We start from the raw sequence: 19,559 nt of genomic DNA, 5'->3' as shown, positions 1-19,559 counted from the left end.
ACATTCGCTGCCTCCAACCAAAACACAACCAGCCAAATGTATTATTGGTATTAAAATGTTAATGCAACCTATTAAGTAAACAAAAGTTTAAATATTGATCTAGTTGATCCATTATACTTATTTGCTAATGTCTCACTATCAATTATGAAACCAAATCTGAAAATGACATATTACAAGTGAGAATAAAATATAAATAAAGCTAAAATATTATAAACTAAACTCAAAATGAACGTGTGTAGCTTGCATGCAATGAATACAAAACAATTTATGAATATTTCTGAAGCATTTTAGCAAATCAAAATTTCTAATTCCCAAGAACAACAAAGACACCCAGTTACAAGTTCATCCAGAATAAATAGTGTATTTAGTTATTTAAAGTTTCTGCTGGACCTATATTTTCAGAATTACAGAAGGATAAAGTCATCTAATTGTGTAAACAGTCACTTCAAGATCATGTTTGTGTTGTATAATTATTTCTGAATTCTCAAAAGACTGTTAGATCATTATAATGTTGTTTATCTGACTGTGAACTGTGAATATAAAGTTCCTTCATGCAGCTGTGAGCTTCTCCAAACTTCACAGCCCTTCAAGCCATTTTAATATAGCATACTGCTTGTAACTCTATTTGAATGATTTCAGGTTTGAACACAAGAGGAATATTACACTGTTTGTGTTGGCCGTGTTAGATCTGGGGTCAAAATTTCAGAAGAAATGGATAACGTTTCCTCTTCCCACTTTCTCACTGTCACGGCTCTGAATGAGTGGGACTGGACCAGCTGGATCATTTTTTTTTTCTTTTGCGCTTCCAGGCTACCTTCTGACTATTGTTCTAAATGCCACCTTGATTATGATTATTGCTTTTGAGAAAGCCCTGCATGAGCCCATGTACATTTTCTTGTGTAATCTGTGTGTTAATGATCTGTGTGGAACTACAGGGTTTTATCCCAGGGCTCTGGTATATTTACTCACGCAAACTAACAGGATTTCTCTTGAGGAATGTATTGTACAATGTCTTGTCATTGTGGTCTATGCAATTGGTGAATTCACAGTCATCTTTCACTGTGAGAGGCCTGGTGACTTTTATTTGGATATTTCCTTCTTTGCAAGTATATTTGCTATTTTGGTGGCTATGAAACACCCTATTTGCAGACATGACATAGCTAAACTTTTTTGTGAAAATCTGTCTTTGGTTAATCTTGGTTGTACAGAAGATATTTTGTATGGGATTTTTAATGGGTGGATGTATGCCTCAATAATTGTCCTTATTGGTTTAGTTCTGATTTCCTACATTAAAATAATTCTAGCATGTAAAAGATCTAGAGTAAATCAAGAGAAGTTCTTCAGCACATGTATGCCACACTTAATTACCTTTCTAAACTACATAGCATGTTCTTTTTTGGATTCTTCCCAGACAGAATTGAGAGCAAAAAATGTGTCTCCTATGTTACATACTTTTTTTTCTGTTATTTTCCTGATTGTTCCCTCCTGTAATATATGGTATAAATTTAGGTTCAATCAGAGCAAAAATATTGTATATTTTCCAAAGTCCAAGGATTAATAGCTTAATAGTAGTAGTATTGTCACGTTGGAGTAAGGGAAGGTCTGGGTCCAAATGCAGGCAAGTAGTTTCTTTAATGAAAATAATAACAAACAAAACAAAACCAAAAAGCCAACACGGCAGACTCAACATAAACTCAAACATAAACTGAACAAAACAAGAGCAAGGTCATGAGTAGAACTGGAACACAAAAATACACAGAGGACAAAAGACAATGCAGACCTGAATCCAGAGTGAGCAGGAAGAGTTCTTATAGTCCAAATGATAATTGTGAACAGATGTGAGTGTAATCAGTGCAAATGACAAAGACAGGTGAATGCAATCCGAAAGTGCAGTGTGAACAGTGACCTCAAGAGGCTGAGGGGAGACCCACAGCCCCGATCATGACAGTACCCCCTCCCTACGGAACGGCTCCCAGACGTTCCCAAAGTCTGGAGGGAGGAGGCACGGAGGAAGGCAACTCAGGGGGAGGGATGGCGGGCCAGGCCCGTGCAGCGCAGTCACCGTCGCGTCATGAACAGAGCGCGCAGCCGCCTCCGCGTCAGGGACAGAGACGGCGGTTGCTTCCACGTCAGGAACGGAGAGCGCAGTCGCCTCCGCGTCAGGAACAGAACGCACAGCCGCCTCCGCGTCAGGAACAGAGACGGCGGTTGCTTCCACGTCAGGAACAGAGAGCGCAGTCGCCTCCGCGTCAGGAACAGAAAGCGCAGCCGCCTCCGCGTCAGGAACAGAGAGCGCAGTCGCCTCCGCGTCAGGAACAGAACGCACAGCCGCCTCCGCGTCAGGAACAGAGAGCGCAGTCGCCTCCGCGTCAGGAACAGAGAGCACAGTCGCCTCCGCGTCAGGAACAGAGAGCGCAGTCGCCTCCGCGTCAGGAACAGAGAGCACAGTCGCCTCCGCGTCAGGAACAGAGAGCGCAGTCGCCTCCGCGTCAGGAACAGAGAGCGCAGTCGCCTCCGCGTCAGGAACAGAACGCACAGCCGCCTCCGCGTCAGGAACAGAGACGGCGGTTGCTTCCACGTCAGGAACAGAGAGCGCAGTCGCCTCCGCGTCAGGAACAGAAAGCGCAGCCGCCTCCGCGTCAGGAACAGAGAGCGCAGTCGCCTCCGTGTCAGGAACAGAGAGCGCAGTTGTTTCCGCATCAGGAACAGAGAGCGCAGTCGTCTCTGCGTCAGGAACAGAGAGTGCAGTCGTCTCCGCGTCAGGAACAGAGAGTGCAGTCGTCTCCGCGTCAGGAACAGAGAGCGCAGTCGCCTCCGCGTCAGGAACAGAGAGCGCAGTCGCCTCCGCGTCAGGAACAGAAAGCGCAGCCGCCTCCGCGTCAGGAACAGAGAGCGCAGTCGCCTCCGTGTCAGGAACAGAGAGCGCAGTTGTTTCCGCATCAGGAACAGAGAGCGCAGTCGTCTCTGCGTCAGGAACAGAGAGTGCAGTCGTCTCCGCGTCAGGAACAGAGAGCGCAGTCGCCTCCGCGTCAGGAACAGAGAGCGCAGTCGCCTCCGCGTCAGGAACAGAGAGCGCAGTTGTTTCCGCATCAGGAACAGAGAGCGCAGTCGTCTCTGCGTCAGGAACAGAGAGTGCAGTCGTCTCCGCGTCAGGAACAGAGAGCGCAGTCGCCTCCGCGTCAGGAACAGAGAGCGCAGTCGCCTCCGCGTCAGGAACAGAGAGCGCAGTCGCCTCCGCGTCAGGAACAGAGAGCGCAGTCGCCTCCGCGTCAGGAACAGAGAGCGCAGTCGCCTCCGCGTCAGGAACAGAGAGCGCAGTTGTTTCCGCATCAGGAACAGAGAGTGCAGTCGTCTCTGCGTCAGGAACAGAGAGTGCAGTCGTCTCCGCGTCAGGAACAGAGAGTGCAGTCGTCTCTGCGTCAGGAACAGAGAGCGCAGTCGTCTCTGCGTCAGGAACAGAGAAAGTGGAAGCCGCCGCCTTCCCACGAAACTCCGTCTCCACCCCCACCGCAAAGAAGGGGCGCCTTCGCATATCCTCGGCGACACGGGCATCCATCGCCAGGCAGGCGTAGATATACTCAAAGCGCGCTGCCGACGCCGCCTCAAAAGACACCCCCTCCGTCATTGGAGCAGAGGGAATGGTCGCCGCCTCAAAAAAAAAATTCCTCCCTGCTGGACCCATTTGTGAGGTCTGCATTCTGTCACGTTGGAGTAAGGGAAGGTCTGGGTCCAAATGCAGGCAAGTAGTTTCTTTAATGAAAATAATAACAAACAAAACAAAACCAAAAAGCCAACACGGCAGACTCAACATAAACTCAAACATAAACTGAACAAAACAAGAGCAAGGTCATGAGTAGAACTGGAACACAAAAATACACAGAGGACAAAAGACAATGCAGACCTGAATCCAGAGTGAGCAGGAAGAGTTCTTATAGTCCAAATGATAATTGTGAACAGATGTGAGTGTAATCAGTGCAAATGACAAAGACAGGTGAATGCAATCCGAAAGTGCAGTGTGAACAGCGACCTCAGGAGGCTGAGGGGAGACCCACAGCCCCGATCATGACAAGTATACACTGTTATAAATAGTGCTGATTGCTTTTTTTTTTTTTTTGTCAAGATGCATTACAGTAATGCTTCATAAAAAGTGGCAATGATAAATGTTTTAGTTTGAGCTGCAGAAACAAGTGTGTTCTTATATAATGTTATATAAACCGGATCATGTTTACTTTGAACCGTACCATTAATGTCACATGATTTAATAGCCAAGAAATATATGTTTATTAAAGAAATGTTTATGCCTTAGCATTTGACGCTGCATGTATTTAATGCTATTTAAGTCAATAAAATAAAATAAAGCAGGCCTGGGTCACATGCATTAGAAAAGTGGCATGTTCTCATATAGATTGACACTAAAGGTGTTATGACTAATGCTAACGTTGAAACTTAACCAAGAAAATGAATATCAATGCAACATCTTGAAACCATATTCTAGTAAAAACCTAAAAGCCACTCACGATTTTTGAAAGATTATTGGCAAGCCATATTCTGTCCTCATGTGTTCATATTTTTAACTACATGTAGTTACATTCACTGCCTCCAACCAAAACACAACCAGCCAAATGTATTATTGGTATAAAAATGTTAATACAACCTATTAAGTAAACTAAATGTATCTTTAAAAGACTTTAGAAGTGGCAGCGTTTTAAATATTGTTCTAGGCCATCCATTATTCTTATTTATTAATGTCTCACTATCAATTATTAAAACAAAATCTGAAAATGACATGTTACAAGAAGATATAAAATATTCCTCAAAATGAATGTGTGTAGCTTGCATGCAATGAATACAAGACAATTAAAAGAATATTTCTGAAGCATTTCAGCAAATCAGAATTGCAAATTCTCAAGAACAACAAAGACGCCCACCTACAAGTTCATCCACAACAAACAGTGTATTTAGTTATTCAAGGTTTCTGATGGACCTTTATTTTCAGAATTACAGAAGGATAGTCATCTAATAGTATAAACAGTCACCTCAAGATCATGTTTGCATTATATAATTGTTTCTGAACTATCAAAGGACTGTTAGATCATTATAATGTTGTGTATCTGACTGAACACTCACGCAGCTGTACGCAGAGTGGGGGGTAGATCTCTAAAAGAGGCGTTCAGAGGCCTTCTCCAAACTTCACAGCCCTTCAGTCCATTTTAATATAGCATACAGCTAATCTTAATTGATTAGATTTTTTAATTAACTTCTTTGTTTGCTGCATAAAAACATGGGTCGATATTTGCAATAATCTGACCATAAACAGCAGGAAAACTTATTGGAAAAGCAAATTCATTCTCATGCTTATGAACAGCCATTTATGAGCATTTTTTATTTATATTAAACATGTAAAGCTAAACATTTTCAAACTTGCGGTGTGCACTACAGTCTCCATGCTCACAGTGTTTCAAACACAATTTTTTTATATTTATTTATTAATATGCATATTTTTATTGTCTGGCAATCTGGGATTACGCTTTGAAGTTAAAGTGGAGGATTATAATTTTTTTATATTACTGTATTTTAGTATTATATTACTGAATGAAAGATTGTATTACCGAATTTAAGAACCGTAAGAAAGATGGATGTACGGTCAGACACAGCGGCTACTTCGGGTTCTAAAAACTGTGTTTTTTATGTCTGTTAGTCTCATCTCATCTTCAAACAGTCTCACTTTATCGTAAAATCATCTGTTAAACACTTGGAAACACATCTATGATTGCCAAAGACTATTGGAAATTGGCAGTGTGTACAAACACCAGCTTTCGCTGGCAGCTATTGAGAAGCTTTGAGGCCTCTGCCTGCTGCTAAAGCCAAACCCTTGAGACCGCGGCCACCCCTACTAAGTGTGAGAGCCTGAGGGGACAATCAACAAAAATCAGACATGCAGCAGTAACATTATCGCAATATGACGGGTTAAGAAAGATAAACTAACTTAAATTCATGAGCGCACATTTACTACTTATTGAAGATAGCAGGTAGCAGTGAATGAAACTGAAAGTAAACTGGAACCACTCTGGCTGAACTACCGTCAGCGTGCTGTTCACATACAACTAAAGTCACATGCCGATTAACAAGACCTACCCTTACAAATCAAATAAGGAATTTAGTACATAGATAAATAAATTAGCCAGATAGTATCATGTAATGGCGATGTCACAGGCTGACGATAGGACAATATGAAAATTGAGCATATCGCCCAACACTTTCACCAGTAGGAAAGTGTTTCTGATTGTGGTTTCTGACCCTGAGACAGGAGCATCACTGGTCAAAACAGAGGTGAACTGGATGCCCTTGAATTTGGGGGAATGCCAGGTAAACTGAATCATGTAGCCAAGTCTGATGGTCCATATTAGCCAGCGATGGTGGAAACTCTTTTTTTACTTTGGCTACTGTTGGCTAAAGGGCCAGCATTAGAACAAATAGAGAAGGATACAAAGGATGCTCCATCCTTCCAGAAAGAATGGCACTGGGGCTGGGGGCGGAGAACCTGCTGAGGCTTCATATCCAGACTGCAACTCAACCTACGATGCTGTGATTAACATCTGGTCATCCAGAGCAGCCCGGAATGAGACGGCTGGCCCGCCATGAGAAGGACCAGCGTGTCCAGCAGGAAACTCCAGAGCTTGGCCCATGGAGATTTATTTGACGGGTTAGACCTCACTGTCACCCTGGCTATTCACCAAAGTAGCCTTCTTCCAAGGCACAGAAGTGGAACTAGATCGGAACATTGGTAGGAGGACTACACCACTTTGAGGTATTGGAGTCTCGACCGCAGCACTGAGATGGTCATCTTCCCACAGAACATAATTCATCCATGAAAGCAACATGAGCGTGCTTAGCTCCCAGACACGAGGCAATGATTGTGATTGTCATCCAGCGGCAATTAAAATAGTGCATCCAAACACGAGTGGAATGACAGCTTTAAAAAGACGCAACATCACACTCATGTTTTGATCTTTTAGGGAAATTAGCCCTCTCTCTGTGCAGAAGCACAGAGGGGACTCAAATCACTCTGCTCTGAAGGGAAAAGCTGAGTGTGCATTGCGTTGTGTGCATTTATACCTGCACTGTGGGGGTGAAGTGGAAGATGCAAATCTCACAAGGAAATGTGCATTAACTTGTTTAGTTTACACTTGAAGTGATAGGGCTCTCAGGCGAGATCCTATTTCTTTGGTACATTCCGACGTGACTTCGTACATGACAGACTGTAAGGGAATAATAAAGATAGTCTGTTTTAGCAACCACTTGGCTAATGGTATTTCTGCATGAAGGTTCACAATAAGTGATAAAGTGCCCAAACAATCAAATATTGCAATCCAATATTTTTTTTATCAGTTAAATAAGACATAAGCATGAGTAAAGTGTGATTTTTGGGTGAATTTGAGTGCTAAAGGTTGTGTTTTTTGGAAATCTTTGTATTTGGCTCCTGAGGAAAGGGTCTTAAGTAACATTTGGTCTAGTTACAATTCATCCAGAATAAATTGTGTATTTAGTTGAAGAGTTTCTGCTGGGCCTTTTCCGAATTACAGAAGGATACAGTCATATAATAGTATAAACACTCACCCCAAGGTCACGTGTGCATACAAATATTTCTGAATTATCAAAGGACTGTTAGATCATAACAATGTCGCATATCTGAATGTATATAAAGTTCCTTCATGCAGCTGTGAGCGGAATGCAGGATGGATCTCTAAAAGAGGTGTTCAGGACCTTTTCCAAACCTCACAGCCCTTTAAGTCATTTTAATACAGCATACTGCTTTAAAATCTATTTTAAATTATTTAAAGACTTCCAATACAACGAGATACAGAAGAACGGACGCAGGAGAAATTCTACATTGATTGTGTTGGCCTTGTTTGATCTGGAGTCTGATTTTGAGAAGAAATGGATAACATTTCCTCTTCCCACATTCTCACTGTCACGGCTCTGAATGAGTGGGACTGGAAGAGCAGGATCATATTTTTTTCTTTTGCTTTTCCAGGTTACCTTCTGACTATTGTTCTAAATGCCACCTTGATTATAATTATTGCTTTTGAGAAAGCCCTGCATGAGCCCATGTACATTTTCTTGTGCAATCTGTGTGTTAATGATCTGTGTGGAACTACAGGGTTTTATCCCAGGGCTTTGGCATATTTACTCACAGAAACAAACAAAATTTCACTTGAGGAATGTAGTGTACAAGGTTTTGTCATTGTGTTCTATGCAACTGGTGAATTCACAAATTTAAGCATCATGGCTGTTGATAGGTACATAGCGATTTGTCGACCTTTACATTATCACAGTATTATGTCACCTTTCACTGTGTGGAGCCTGGTAACTTTTATTTGGATATTTCCTTGTTTAGTAAGTGGATTGGCAATTTCATTGGCTCTAAAATACCCTTTTTGCAGACATAACATAAATAAGCTTTTCTGTGAAAACCTTTCTTTGCTGAACCTTGCATGCAAACAAGATGTTTTTCAAGAGATCTTAAATGGATTTGTCTATATCAGCATGTCTGTCTTTTTTGTTTTTGTTCTGATTTCCTATTTGAAAATAATTCTAGCCTGCAGAAAATCTAAAGTAAATCGAGAGAAGTTCTACAGCACATGTATACCACACTTGGTTTCCTTTCTGAGCACAACCTTTGGTCTTTTTGATTCTCTTTACACAAGATTTAAAGTAGAAACGTTGTCTAATATTACATATACATTTTTGTCTGTTATAATCCTGACTATTCCCCCTGTTGTCAATCCTGTAATATATGGTATAAAATTAAGTCCAATCAGAGCAAAAATACTGTATATTTTCAAAAGTTCAAAGATTAATGACTTGTAGTATGCACTGTTATGAATAATTTAGTGCTGGCTGTTTTTATAATGATGCTTCATAAAAAGTGGCAGTAATAAATGTTTTAGTTTGTGCTGCAAAAACAAGTGTGTGCTCGTATTATGTTATTTAAAAAGAACAATGTGTTGTTTGAGCTGTCAACATAACATGATTTAAAAGCTGAGACATATATTCATACATTTCTATAAGTGCTTATATCTTAGCATTTGACACTGCATATCACACATTTTAATGTTATTAAAGTCAATAAAAAAGAAAGCAAGCCTTGTCTCGGTATAGGATGTTGTAAATATTTATAAACACTGAAACTCAACCAAGGAAACAGACATCAAAGCAACACTTTGATGCCATCCTCTGGTAACACCCTAAATGCCACGCAAGTCAAATATTAGCAAGTCATGTTCTGTCCTCATGTGTTCATGGTTTTTTAATTATTTCTATTTCACTGCCTCTTACCAAAACACAACCAGCCAAATGTTTATTTATTATTGGTATTAATATGATAATGCAACCTATTATGTAACCTAAATTCATGCGGTCGAGATCATACTGTAAATGTGTTATATCCAACATTTTAAATATCATTTTATTGATCAATTATTTTTATAAATTATAAAAATAAATCTGAAAATGTTATATTGCAGTAAGATGTAAAATTATACCTCAAAATTAGTGTGTGTAGCTCACATACACTGAATACAGGACAGGACAATTTCTTAAGAAGATTTCTGAAGCATTTTAGTAAGGCAGAATTATAAAAATGTTCAAATAAAATGTAAATTAAAAAAAATCTGTAACGCTTTAGATTACAACCTGCAAAGAACTACGTAAGTACACTGAATTTACGGTGTATTTTTCTGTAATTATAGTGTACCTATAAAGAACATACATGTAGGTATAAGGGAACAATATGTTAAATTTGGGTAAGGGGGTAACAAGCCAGATATGCAACCTGCAAAGAACTACATAAGTATACTGAATTTACGATGTACTTTTCTGTAATTATAGTGTACCTATAAAGAACGTGCATGTAGGTATAAGGGGACAATATGTTAAATTTGGGTAATAAGGACAACCCAGATATGCAACCTGCAATTTACGCGTACGTTTTTGTAATTATAGTGTACCTATAAAGAACTTACTTGTAGGTATAAGAGAACATGTTACGTTTTGATAATTGGGCATAACAACCAGATATGCGACCTGCAAAGAACTGCGTATGGTGTTAACAGGTATCTATTATATTACTGTGCCAGGCATAAATCGACTGTTTGCTGTATCTATTCGTAAGCTTTTTTTTAAATAACTGGGAAAATATACTCTTGTTCCATGTAGATACAGGGTAACGGTGCGTTCACACTGGCACGTAGCGAGCGGGGTGAAGCCAGCGTTTTCAATTCATTCATATGGAAGTTGAGCATAAATGGCCGCGTGGTGCATTTTGGGATTAGAAGCGGCGCGGAGAAGGCGTTGAGAGCAGCTGAGAGCGTCAAAAGGTTGGACTTTCCTCAACTTTATGCAAATCTCGAGCGCAAAATGCCGGGCGACAACCATTCGCTGTGAAAAGGAGGCAAGGCAAGATTATGACGCGTGTTTCCGAAACTGATGGATTACTGAGCTGACATCACATATCATTAAAAAAGGCATGCAAAAGTAAATGCACTTTGCATGTTTTCATTACATGCCAATGTTTAGTTTGCGAACCGCCGTTAAAAGACGACGATGAAGCGCAAACAGGGTGTAAACATTGTTTTTCCATAGGCGTGCTCTGCTCTAAATTTGACACTCCCCAAAGCAGTGGCGTTGTAGCGTTGCCAGCGGCACTGAGCGCAAATTTGACGCTGTAGTGTGAATGCACCGTAACGGTGCGTGGTGCGTTCACACTACAGCGTCAAATTTGCGCTCAGTGCCGCTGGCAACGCTACAACGCCACTGCTTTGGGGAGTGTTTTTTGTAGTGTGAATGCACCGTAACGGTCCGTAATGGTGTGTTCTCACTACAGCGTCAAATTTGCGCTCAGTGCCGCTGGCAACACTACATTGCCACTGCTTTGGGAAGTGTCAAATTTACAGCAGAGCACGCCTATGGAAAAACAATGTTTACACCCTGTTTGCGCTTCATTTTTCTTTTTTATTGGCGGTTCACAAAATAAACTGTAGCATGTAATGAAAACATGCAAAGTACATTTACTTTTCAATACTATGTGATTTCAGTTCAGTAATCCACCAGTTTCGGTAACACGCGTCATAGTTGCCTTGCCTACTTCTCACAGCGATTGGTTTTCGCCCAGCGTTTTGCACTCGAGATTTGCATTAAGTTGAGGAATGCCCAACCTTTTGACGCTCTCAGCAGCTCTCAACGCCTTCTCCGCGCCGCTTCCAATCCCAAAATGCACCACGCGACCGTTTACGCACAACTTCCATATGAATGAATTGAAAACGCTCGCTTCGCCCCACTCGCTACATGCTACCGGAGACTGCAAGAAATGGAGGAGAAACTTTTGGTGTCTGTCGTGGGTAACCCGGAGCTGTATTTTGTTAATATGACATTTTAATTTACAGCAAACACCAAAGATTTTAGAGCGCTGGCGCTATAATCCCTTGATTTGACTGACAGGACAGTTGTTTTGGTCGTTGCTTAGCAACATAAAAAAAAAAACGCAGCACACTGCTCTTTTTTAAAAGCCACCAAAAAAAGGCAGTGCTGTGTGCCCCGCGTTTTTAGAACTAAAAGACACGTTCGGTGTGATCGGGGCCTAAGTGCGCCATCTGCGGGTTGAAAATTAAAGTGGCGATTGTTACCCTCTTGTTCAACGAAGTTACAGGTTAGGTACAATACATATAGCAAAGTGACCTCATAATTCGTATGTATTTTACGTAAAATGTGGTTCTGCAAAACGTAAATTTATTTATGTTTTTACAGACACGTACAATACTGACATGTATAAATCATATAAACATTTAACGTTATTACTTAATATGAAATTATAACATTTCATTCTGTTCTGTGTGATTTCTGTTGCCACCTCGTTTCCAAGAATAGGTCTACATAATGTTATTAAGACCACATTTTAAACCCTATAAAATAAATAACATTTCTGCAATCGTTTAAACATTCATATAATCAGGGATGCCAACTTTTGAGTTCAGCTTGGAGTTCATAATTAAGAGCTCCAATACAGTTTCAGTGTCCAAACTAAACAAAGAAAAAAGCTAGTGAATTGACTTGATCTTGACGTTTAAAGGGGACTCAATCCTGTTTTTAGTTGTGATATGGTGTCTCAGTCTATATTATTCTCACACTGGTATATTTAGAAACCAAACAAATTAGAATATAATGATAATAATAATTTGATATTATTATTCTTACGACAGTAATATTGGAAAACAGTTCTGCAAAATAAATGAAAATGAGTATTTCACAGGTTACTTACTTTAATTACTTTTCAGTTACTTTTGTCGTAATTTCTACACTTGCAAGCAGGGCCTAACACTTTTTTGCCACATCTGGCATTTTAATCATGATACAAACTAAATTTTTTGGTCATTTGAGAAAATTTACCATTTTCATTTGAGCAAAATCTGAGCAGAATCGATCACCGGTGATCAACACAAGATGCATGCCGATTAGAAAAGTGTCCGAGTTACGTCCGACTTGCTCAGACATCGTGCTGATGTGTGCCAAAAAACTCTTGCGATGGCGAGGCGGCTGTGTCGGATTGAGCAGTCGGGCGCATGGGAAACGACTGGCTGACGACACAACTTAATGCTCATTGGTTCAATCAACTGTGATGTTGCATTCTTTTCTAAAATGTTTTATTTTGTAATCTAATATCATGTGGTTATGTGTTTAAATTCTGCATGAATATTCCCAAACACTATGACAGTGCGATCTCTGTGTGTGATTGTTGTTATATTACTATAAAAATATAAAATACACGTTTGTATTAAAGTAAAAATGGATAATAAATACGCATTTTGTATGGAATTAAAAAGCAAGCACTTTGAGTGTTTTGTTCATCGTATTTGTTTTCATATAAAAGCAATAGAACTTAAATTATCTCATGTTTATCAACAACACAGCACGTGATTGTGAATAACGCGATATCCGCCTTTGATCTCGTAGGTATCTGTTCTGCTTCCAGAGCTCAGAACTGTCCGTCTTGACTGCGCTTATTTTACCCCTCCCCTTACTGCAGCCGCCTACTCTCGCCTACATTTCAGGTGAGGCTAGGCGCATCTCAAACGAGCCTGTTGTCTTGTGGCGATTTCCAGAGCACAAACACAAATACGCTCTGTAGCCTTTACCAAATATGTTTAGCCAATATCTTATTATTACAGTTTTAACTGAGAGTGCTTTTGACTGGGTGAGAAAATAGATGTGTAGCGTGTGAAAAGTGTCAATTGTGTGAGTCTCACGCTGAATTCGTCACTGAGACGTTTTTCACAAAAACCGGAAGTATGTCATTGTAGTGGATCCTCTCTTCCTGTCAACTATTGTCAGTCTAGTGGTCTAGCGTCAAACATGGAGCGGGTCTACACCACCAGCCTTTTACATTTACCAAACATTTCTTTTGCCGATGTAACTTAGGCTGTGTCCAAATTCAGGGTCTGCATCCTCCTTAGGATCCTTCCTACCAGGTTGAAGGAGGAGGGGTCCTCCAAAGACCGCAAAACCTGGAAGTAGGTGTCAGTGAATTTGGACAGCCTACACTTCTTTCAGTTCCCTCCCTTCCCCTTTGTTCATATCGTGTCGCCTAGCAACCGTGACAGCGCTAAGCAAGAAGTAAGGTTATCTGTACTGCACAAAACAAAATAACTACTCTTTCATCCCTAAAAGCGTTAAAAACATCTTCAGTCACTAACAAGAAATTAGCTGTGTGTAAGGGGATATTCACACAGGCAGTAAGAAAGAAGCTAGTTTATGAAAGTGATGTTTTTTTTAACAAATATACATACAAATGTAAAAAAATAAGCTTAACGCTAAAACCAAAGGCCTAACTAGACAACCGCTGTAAAAAATATTTTTTGAAACGCCAGTTTTTTTAAAACTTCCATCATTACTACCGCTTGCTTCGTCCGCCATTATTTGAAAATTCTGGAAGCGCTCTGCCGAAAGGAATTGTGGGATAGGTAGGACGGGAAAGGATCCACCAGACCCATCCTTCAAATTCGGGGAAAAGGAGGACGTATTTGTGGGACGCATTTGAAGGATCCTATGAATTTGGACAGCCTTCGTCGCGGCGCTGTGACGTAACATCCTTCAAATGAGTCCTCCGAAGGATGTAGACCCTGAATTTGGACACAGCCTTAGACTAACCATGTTCCGTACACTTTTCGCCCTTCACCACACGCCAGCGACCACTCCTCCGTTATTGAAAGCATGACAAGCATGTTTGTGTGATCATTCTCTGGGAGAATAACTATTGCGCAGTACACACTTTGATTGATGTCTTTTGAACCAATAGTTTTTGAGAAAAGGGGGGAAAAGTACCTCCTCCGCACGTGTACAGAATATGATAAGCATTAACGGTGTTCAGTACAGAGTGCGTACCTTGATTTCAGTGTCGAAAATTATTAAATAACTTCTGAATATCCTATCATTTTTAAAAATAAATTAAATAACTTTTTATGAAAAATTGGCAATGAAATTACGTTACAATCAATGTTTAATTCGTGTTTAATTTGTTAATGCATGACCATTTAAAATGTTAAAATATTAAATTCATGTAACTTTTAATTGATGCCAACTTTTTTTCTCCTTTTTTAAAAATTAACATTAATGCTTGTGTTAATGCTAACTTAATTGACTAAGAATATAAAAATCATCACTGCACGGTTTTTAACAACTGTCTCTGACATTGAGTGGCACCAAGTGGTCATCGCCCACAATTGACGTTTAAATATTCCCATTTCAAAGCATTTATTCAACAAAAAGTAATTTGTTTAACAATTTGTGATAACATAATATTAATTTCACAAAGCCTGAAATACTGTGAGATCCATAAATTAAATCAAAATGCACATTTTCGCTGCTTTAGTCATCTCCCCTCCCAAGAGCCTGTCTCACGTTTAGTTTGCCCACCATCCATTTTCAAGTGCAGTAGGCAGACCTAGCAAACTTATCGAAATGTCACTGGAACAAATGGTGGGAGTGTCGCTGTCGTGATTGGGGATGAAAGAGAGAGAAATGAAGATGACACAGATATATAGTTTATATTTGATTATATATGATATATATGATATGAAAGTATTTATTCAGCGATCAGCGGTAAAAGGTAATCTGTACGGAACATCGTTGTGTATGGAACATGGTTGAATAGTCAGAGAAAATTCAATTACAAAAGGAACAAAAATGAAAAAAGATACAAATTTTTTCACGAACAGTTTATTGAAAAATACGAAGGTAAGTAGTGGGTTTTCATGTTAGCCTGTGTCACTTCTACTGAACTGTGATCTACGATGACAAATCATTAGCATCTCATTTGGCCATTCTGTTCTTCGTTGTCGGGACGGAAGTAGAGTTCCACTACGATTACGTATTTCCGGTCAAAAAAACAGGAAGGCTGTATCCGAAATCGCCCCCTATACCCTTAATTTGAGGGGATGGCCTTTTTAAGTGGTGTTCAATACCATAGTGGACGTTTCTGAGTGCACTCGTTCAATCCCACAATGTACCACAAAAACGAGTGTACAGTCGTGGCCAAAAGTTTTGAGAATATTAGTTTTCACAAAGTTTGCTGCTAAACTGCTTTTAGATCTTTGTTTCAGTTGTTTCTGTGATGTACTGAAATATACTTACAAGCACTACATATGTTTCAAAGGCTTTTATCGACAATTAAATGACATTTATGCAAAGAGTCAGTATTTGCAGTGTTGGCCCTTCTTTTTCAGGACCTCTGCAATTCGACTGGGCATGCTCTCAATCAACTTCTGGGCCAAATCCTGACTGATAGCAACCCATTCTTTCATAATCACTTCTTGGAGTTTGTCAGAATTAGTGGGTTTTTGTTTATCCACCCGCCTCTTGAGGATTGACCACAAGTTTTAAGATTTGGGGAGTTTCCAGGCCATGGACCCAAAATATCAACGTTTTGGTCCCCGAGCCACTTAGTTATCACTTTTGCCTTATGGCACGGTTCTCCATCGTGCTGGAAAATGCATTGTTCTTCACCAAACTGTTGTTGGATTGTTGGAAGAAGTTGCTGTTGGAGGATGTTTTGGTACCATTCTTTATTCATGGTTGTGTTTTTGGGCAAAATTATGAGTGAGCCCACTCCCTTGGATGAGAAGCAACCCCACACATGAATGGTCTCAGGATGCTTTACTGTTGGCATGACACAGGACTGATGGTAGCGCTCACCTTTTCTTCTCCGGACAAGCCTTTTTCCAGATGCCCCAAACAATCGGAAAGAGGCTTCATCGGAGAATATGACTTTGCCCCAGTCCTCAGCAGTCCATTCGCCATACTTTTTGCAGAAGAAGTCTTGGCCTCACTGTGCGTGCAGATGCGCTCACACCTGCCTGCTGCCATTCCTGAGCAAGCTCTGCACTGGTGGCACTCCGATCCCGCAGCTGAATCCTCTTTAGGAGACGATCCTGGCGCTTGCTGGACTTTCTTGGACGCCCTGAAGCCTTCTTAACAATGCAGTGGAAAGTTTTTTTTGGGATTAAGTTCATTTTCATGGCAAAGAAGGACTATGCAATTCATCTGATCACTCTTCATAACATTCTGGAGTATATGCAAATTGCTATTATAAAAACTTAAGCAGCAACTTTTCCAATTTCCAATATTTATGTAATTCTCAAAACTTTTGGCCACGACTGTACAACCACTGTACACTTAACAGCTAGAGATAACCCATAATGCACTGAGAGTCGCGCACCGATTGAATTCCCGTGTCTTGCCAAAAGATGGTGCCCGCAGCTGAATCATTCATTCGTTCATTTTACAATGCGCTCGTCCACGGCGTAATACAGCGTACAACACAGGTACAAATTCGTTGTAAATTGATTATTCAGTTTGTTTAACTAGGGTTTATACGTAATTTCCGTGACATAGTTAAAGACAAATTCTTTAATCTTACTACTGGAACTGTCCGTTTTAAATGATTGTTAAACAGCAAGCATACTATGCAAAAGCACCGGTGCACTTAGTGTCCGAATTCACTCACTCATTTTCATTCACTCCTTCAAGTGGACTGTATGAGTGGACTAACATAGGGAATAGTGAATTAGAGTATAGGGGGCGATTTCGGATACAACCGAAGTGTGCAAATGGTCTATTACGACATGCTGTGTTTCTGGTGAGATGTGTTGGAATGATGCGCGCCGCCTTCGAGGAGTGGATCAAGACAATAATCTAGATAATAAACTACTATAAACGACTATAAAAATATTTTATATATTGCAAATGTATGAATAGGTTGTTTTTTAAATAAAGGTTTCAGAGTCAAGGATATCAGATATGTATTGTAACTACCCTTTAACTTCATTGAACAGGGGGGATTGAACAACCCGCAGGTGTCGCACTTACCCTGTATCTACATAGAACAAGAGTATATTTTCCCAGTAATTTTAAAAAGCTTACCTATAGATACACCAAACTTACGATTTAATATGTATCTTCTAAGTTTTTAAGTAATTCCATTAAAAATTATTTGTATATCTGTGTGCTACCTCCATATTACCCAAACGTAATATTGTTCCCTTACAATATAAATACGAAACATACACCGTAACTTCAGTTTACTTACGCAGTTCTTTGCAGGTCGCATATCTGGTTGTTAACCCCAAAATTACCAAAACGCAACATAGCCTATTGTTCCCTTATACCTACACATACGTACTTTAATAGGTACACTATAATTACAGAAACATACACCGTAAATTCAGTGTACTTACGTAGTTCTTTGCGGGTTGTAATCTAAAGCGTTACCAAAAAATCATTTTCATTCAGAAATAGCTCAATCTTACAAATAATTATAAAGAAACAGCAAGTGATGCATTGAATTAATAGTACTTTTAAAAATAAATAGTCTGAAATATTATTTTAATGTAAAATGCACTTTGTAATATTTATTTACAACTTTAAAAATATTGAATTAAAGATGCCAAACATTCCACATTGATTTGAAAAACCCAGGTATTTAGAAGTCTCTGAGGAACATGTAAAGGGTCCTAAAATTAACATTTAGTTCAGTTACAGTTCATCTAAATATATTAGATTAGTATTTCCTGAAATCATCATTTGCTTCAGAATTACAGAAGGATAAAGTCATCTAAAGCATTTCAAAGTCACATTTGCATTCTATAATTATTTCTGAATTATCAAAGGACTGTTAGATCATTAAAATGTTTCGTATCTGACTGTATATAAAGTTCCTTCACGCAGCTGTGAGCAGAATGCAGGATGGATCTCTAAAAGAGGCGTTCAGAGGCCTTCTCCAAACCTCACAGCCTTTCAAGCCATTTTGATACAACATACTGCTTAAAAGTCTATTTTAAAAGATTTAGTCTTACAACAGTATAACAAGATACACAAGATTGAATGCAGGAGAAATTCTACATTGTTTTCGGCCTTGTTTGATCTGAAGAAATGGATAATATTTCCTCTTTCCACTTTCTCACTGTCACGGCTCTGAATGAGTGGGACTGGACCAGCAGGATCATATTTTTTTCTTTTGCGCTTCCATGTTACCTTTTGACTATTGTTGTGAATGCCACTTTGATTATGATTATTGCTTTTGAGAAAGCCCTGCATGAGCCTATGTACATTTTCTTGTGTAATCTGTGTGTTAATGATCTATGCGGAGCTACAGGATTTTATCCCCGGGCTTTGATTTATTTACTCACGGAAACAAACAGGATTTCACTTGAGGAATGTATCTTACAAAGTCTTGTCATCATTGTTTATGGTGCTGGAGAATTCTCAAATTTAAGTGTCATGGCTGTTGATAGGTACATAGCGATCTGTCGACCTTTACATTATCACAGTATTATGTCAACTTTCACTGTGAGGAGCCTGGTGACTTTTATTTGGATATATCCTTCTTTTTTGAGTATAATGGCCATTTTAGTTGCTATGAAACACCCTTTTTGCAGACATGAAATTGATAAACTTTTCTGTGAAAACCTGTCCTTGGTTAATCTTGCATGCAAGCAAGATATTTTGAATGGGATTTTAATTGGATGGATGTATGTCACTGCACTTGTCTTAATTGGCTTGGTTCTGATTTCCTATTTAAAAATAATTCTAGCTTGTAGAAGATCTAAAGTAAATCGAGAGAAGTTCTTTAGCACATGTATGCCGCACTTGATTACCTTTTTGAACTACATAGCCTGTGTGTTTTTTGATTCTTCCCAAACAGAATTAAGAGCAAAAACATTGCCTCGTATGTTATACACTTTTTTCACTGTAATATTTCTGATTGTTCCCCCTGTTGTTAATCCTGTAATATATGGTATAAAACTAAGTCCAGTAAGGGCAAAAATACTGTGCATTTTCCGAAGTTTAAGAATTAAGAACTTGTAGTATACACTATTATAATTTAGTGCTGGCTGTTTTTTGTCTTTATTCTACATTGCACTGATCTTTCATTAAACCTGAAGTTTATTTGAGATGTTCTTATATAACCTTTAAGCTGTACTATTAATGTTACATGATGTAATGGCTAA

General features: G+C 39.5%; 2 protein-coding genes and 1 pseudogene across 2 annotated transcripts; all 3 read left to right on the top strand.

The window, feature by feature from the left end:
- The first annotated feature begins 711 nt into the window (after window positions 1-711).
- LOC141292017 (olfactory receptor 13C8-like) lies at window positions 712-5,770 on the top strand (annotated as a pseudogene).
- A 2,168-nt stretch (window positions 5,771-7,938) lies between these two features.
- Window positions 7,939-8,871, top strand: LOC141291851 (olfactory receptor 13C4-like). The gene has a single exon (XM_073823868.1). The coding sequence runs from the start codon at window positions 7,939-7,941 to the stop codon at window positions 8,869-8,871; it is 933 nt and encodes a 310-aa protein (XP_073679969.1).
- Window positions 8,872-18,480: 9,609 nt separating this feature from the next.
- Window positions 18,481-19,416, top strand: LOC141291902 (olfactory receptor 2C1-like). The gene has a single exon (XM_073823904.1). The coding sequence runs from the start codon at window positions 18,481-18,483 to the stop codon at window positions 19,414-19,416; it is 936 nt and encodes a 311-aa protein (XP_073680005.1).
- The last annotated feature ends 143 nt before the right edge of the window (window positions 19,417-19,559 follow it).

Source organism: Garra rufa, chromosome 19 (assembly GCF_049309525.1).
Source record: "Garra rufa chromosome 19, GarRuf1.0, whole genome shotgun sequence".
Classification (NCBI taxonomy): Eukaryota; Metazoa; Chordata; class Actinopteri; order Cypriniformes; family Cyprinidae; genus Garra; species Garra rufa.
This window is presented reverse-complemented; position numbering and strand designations above follow the sequence as displayed.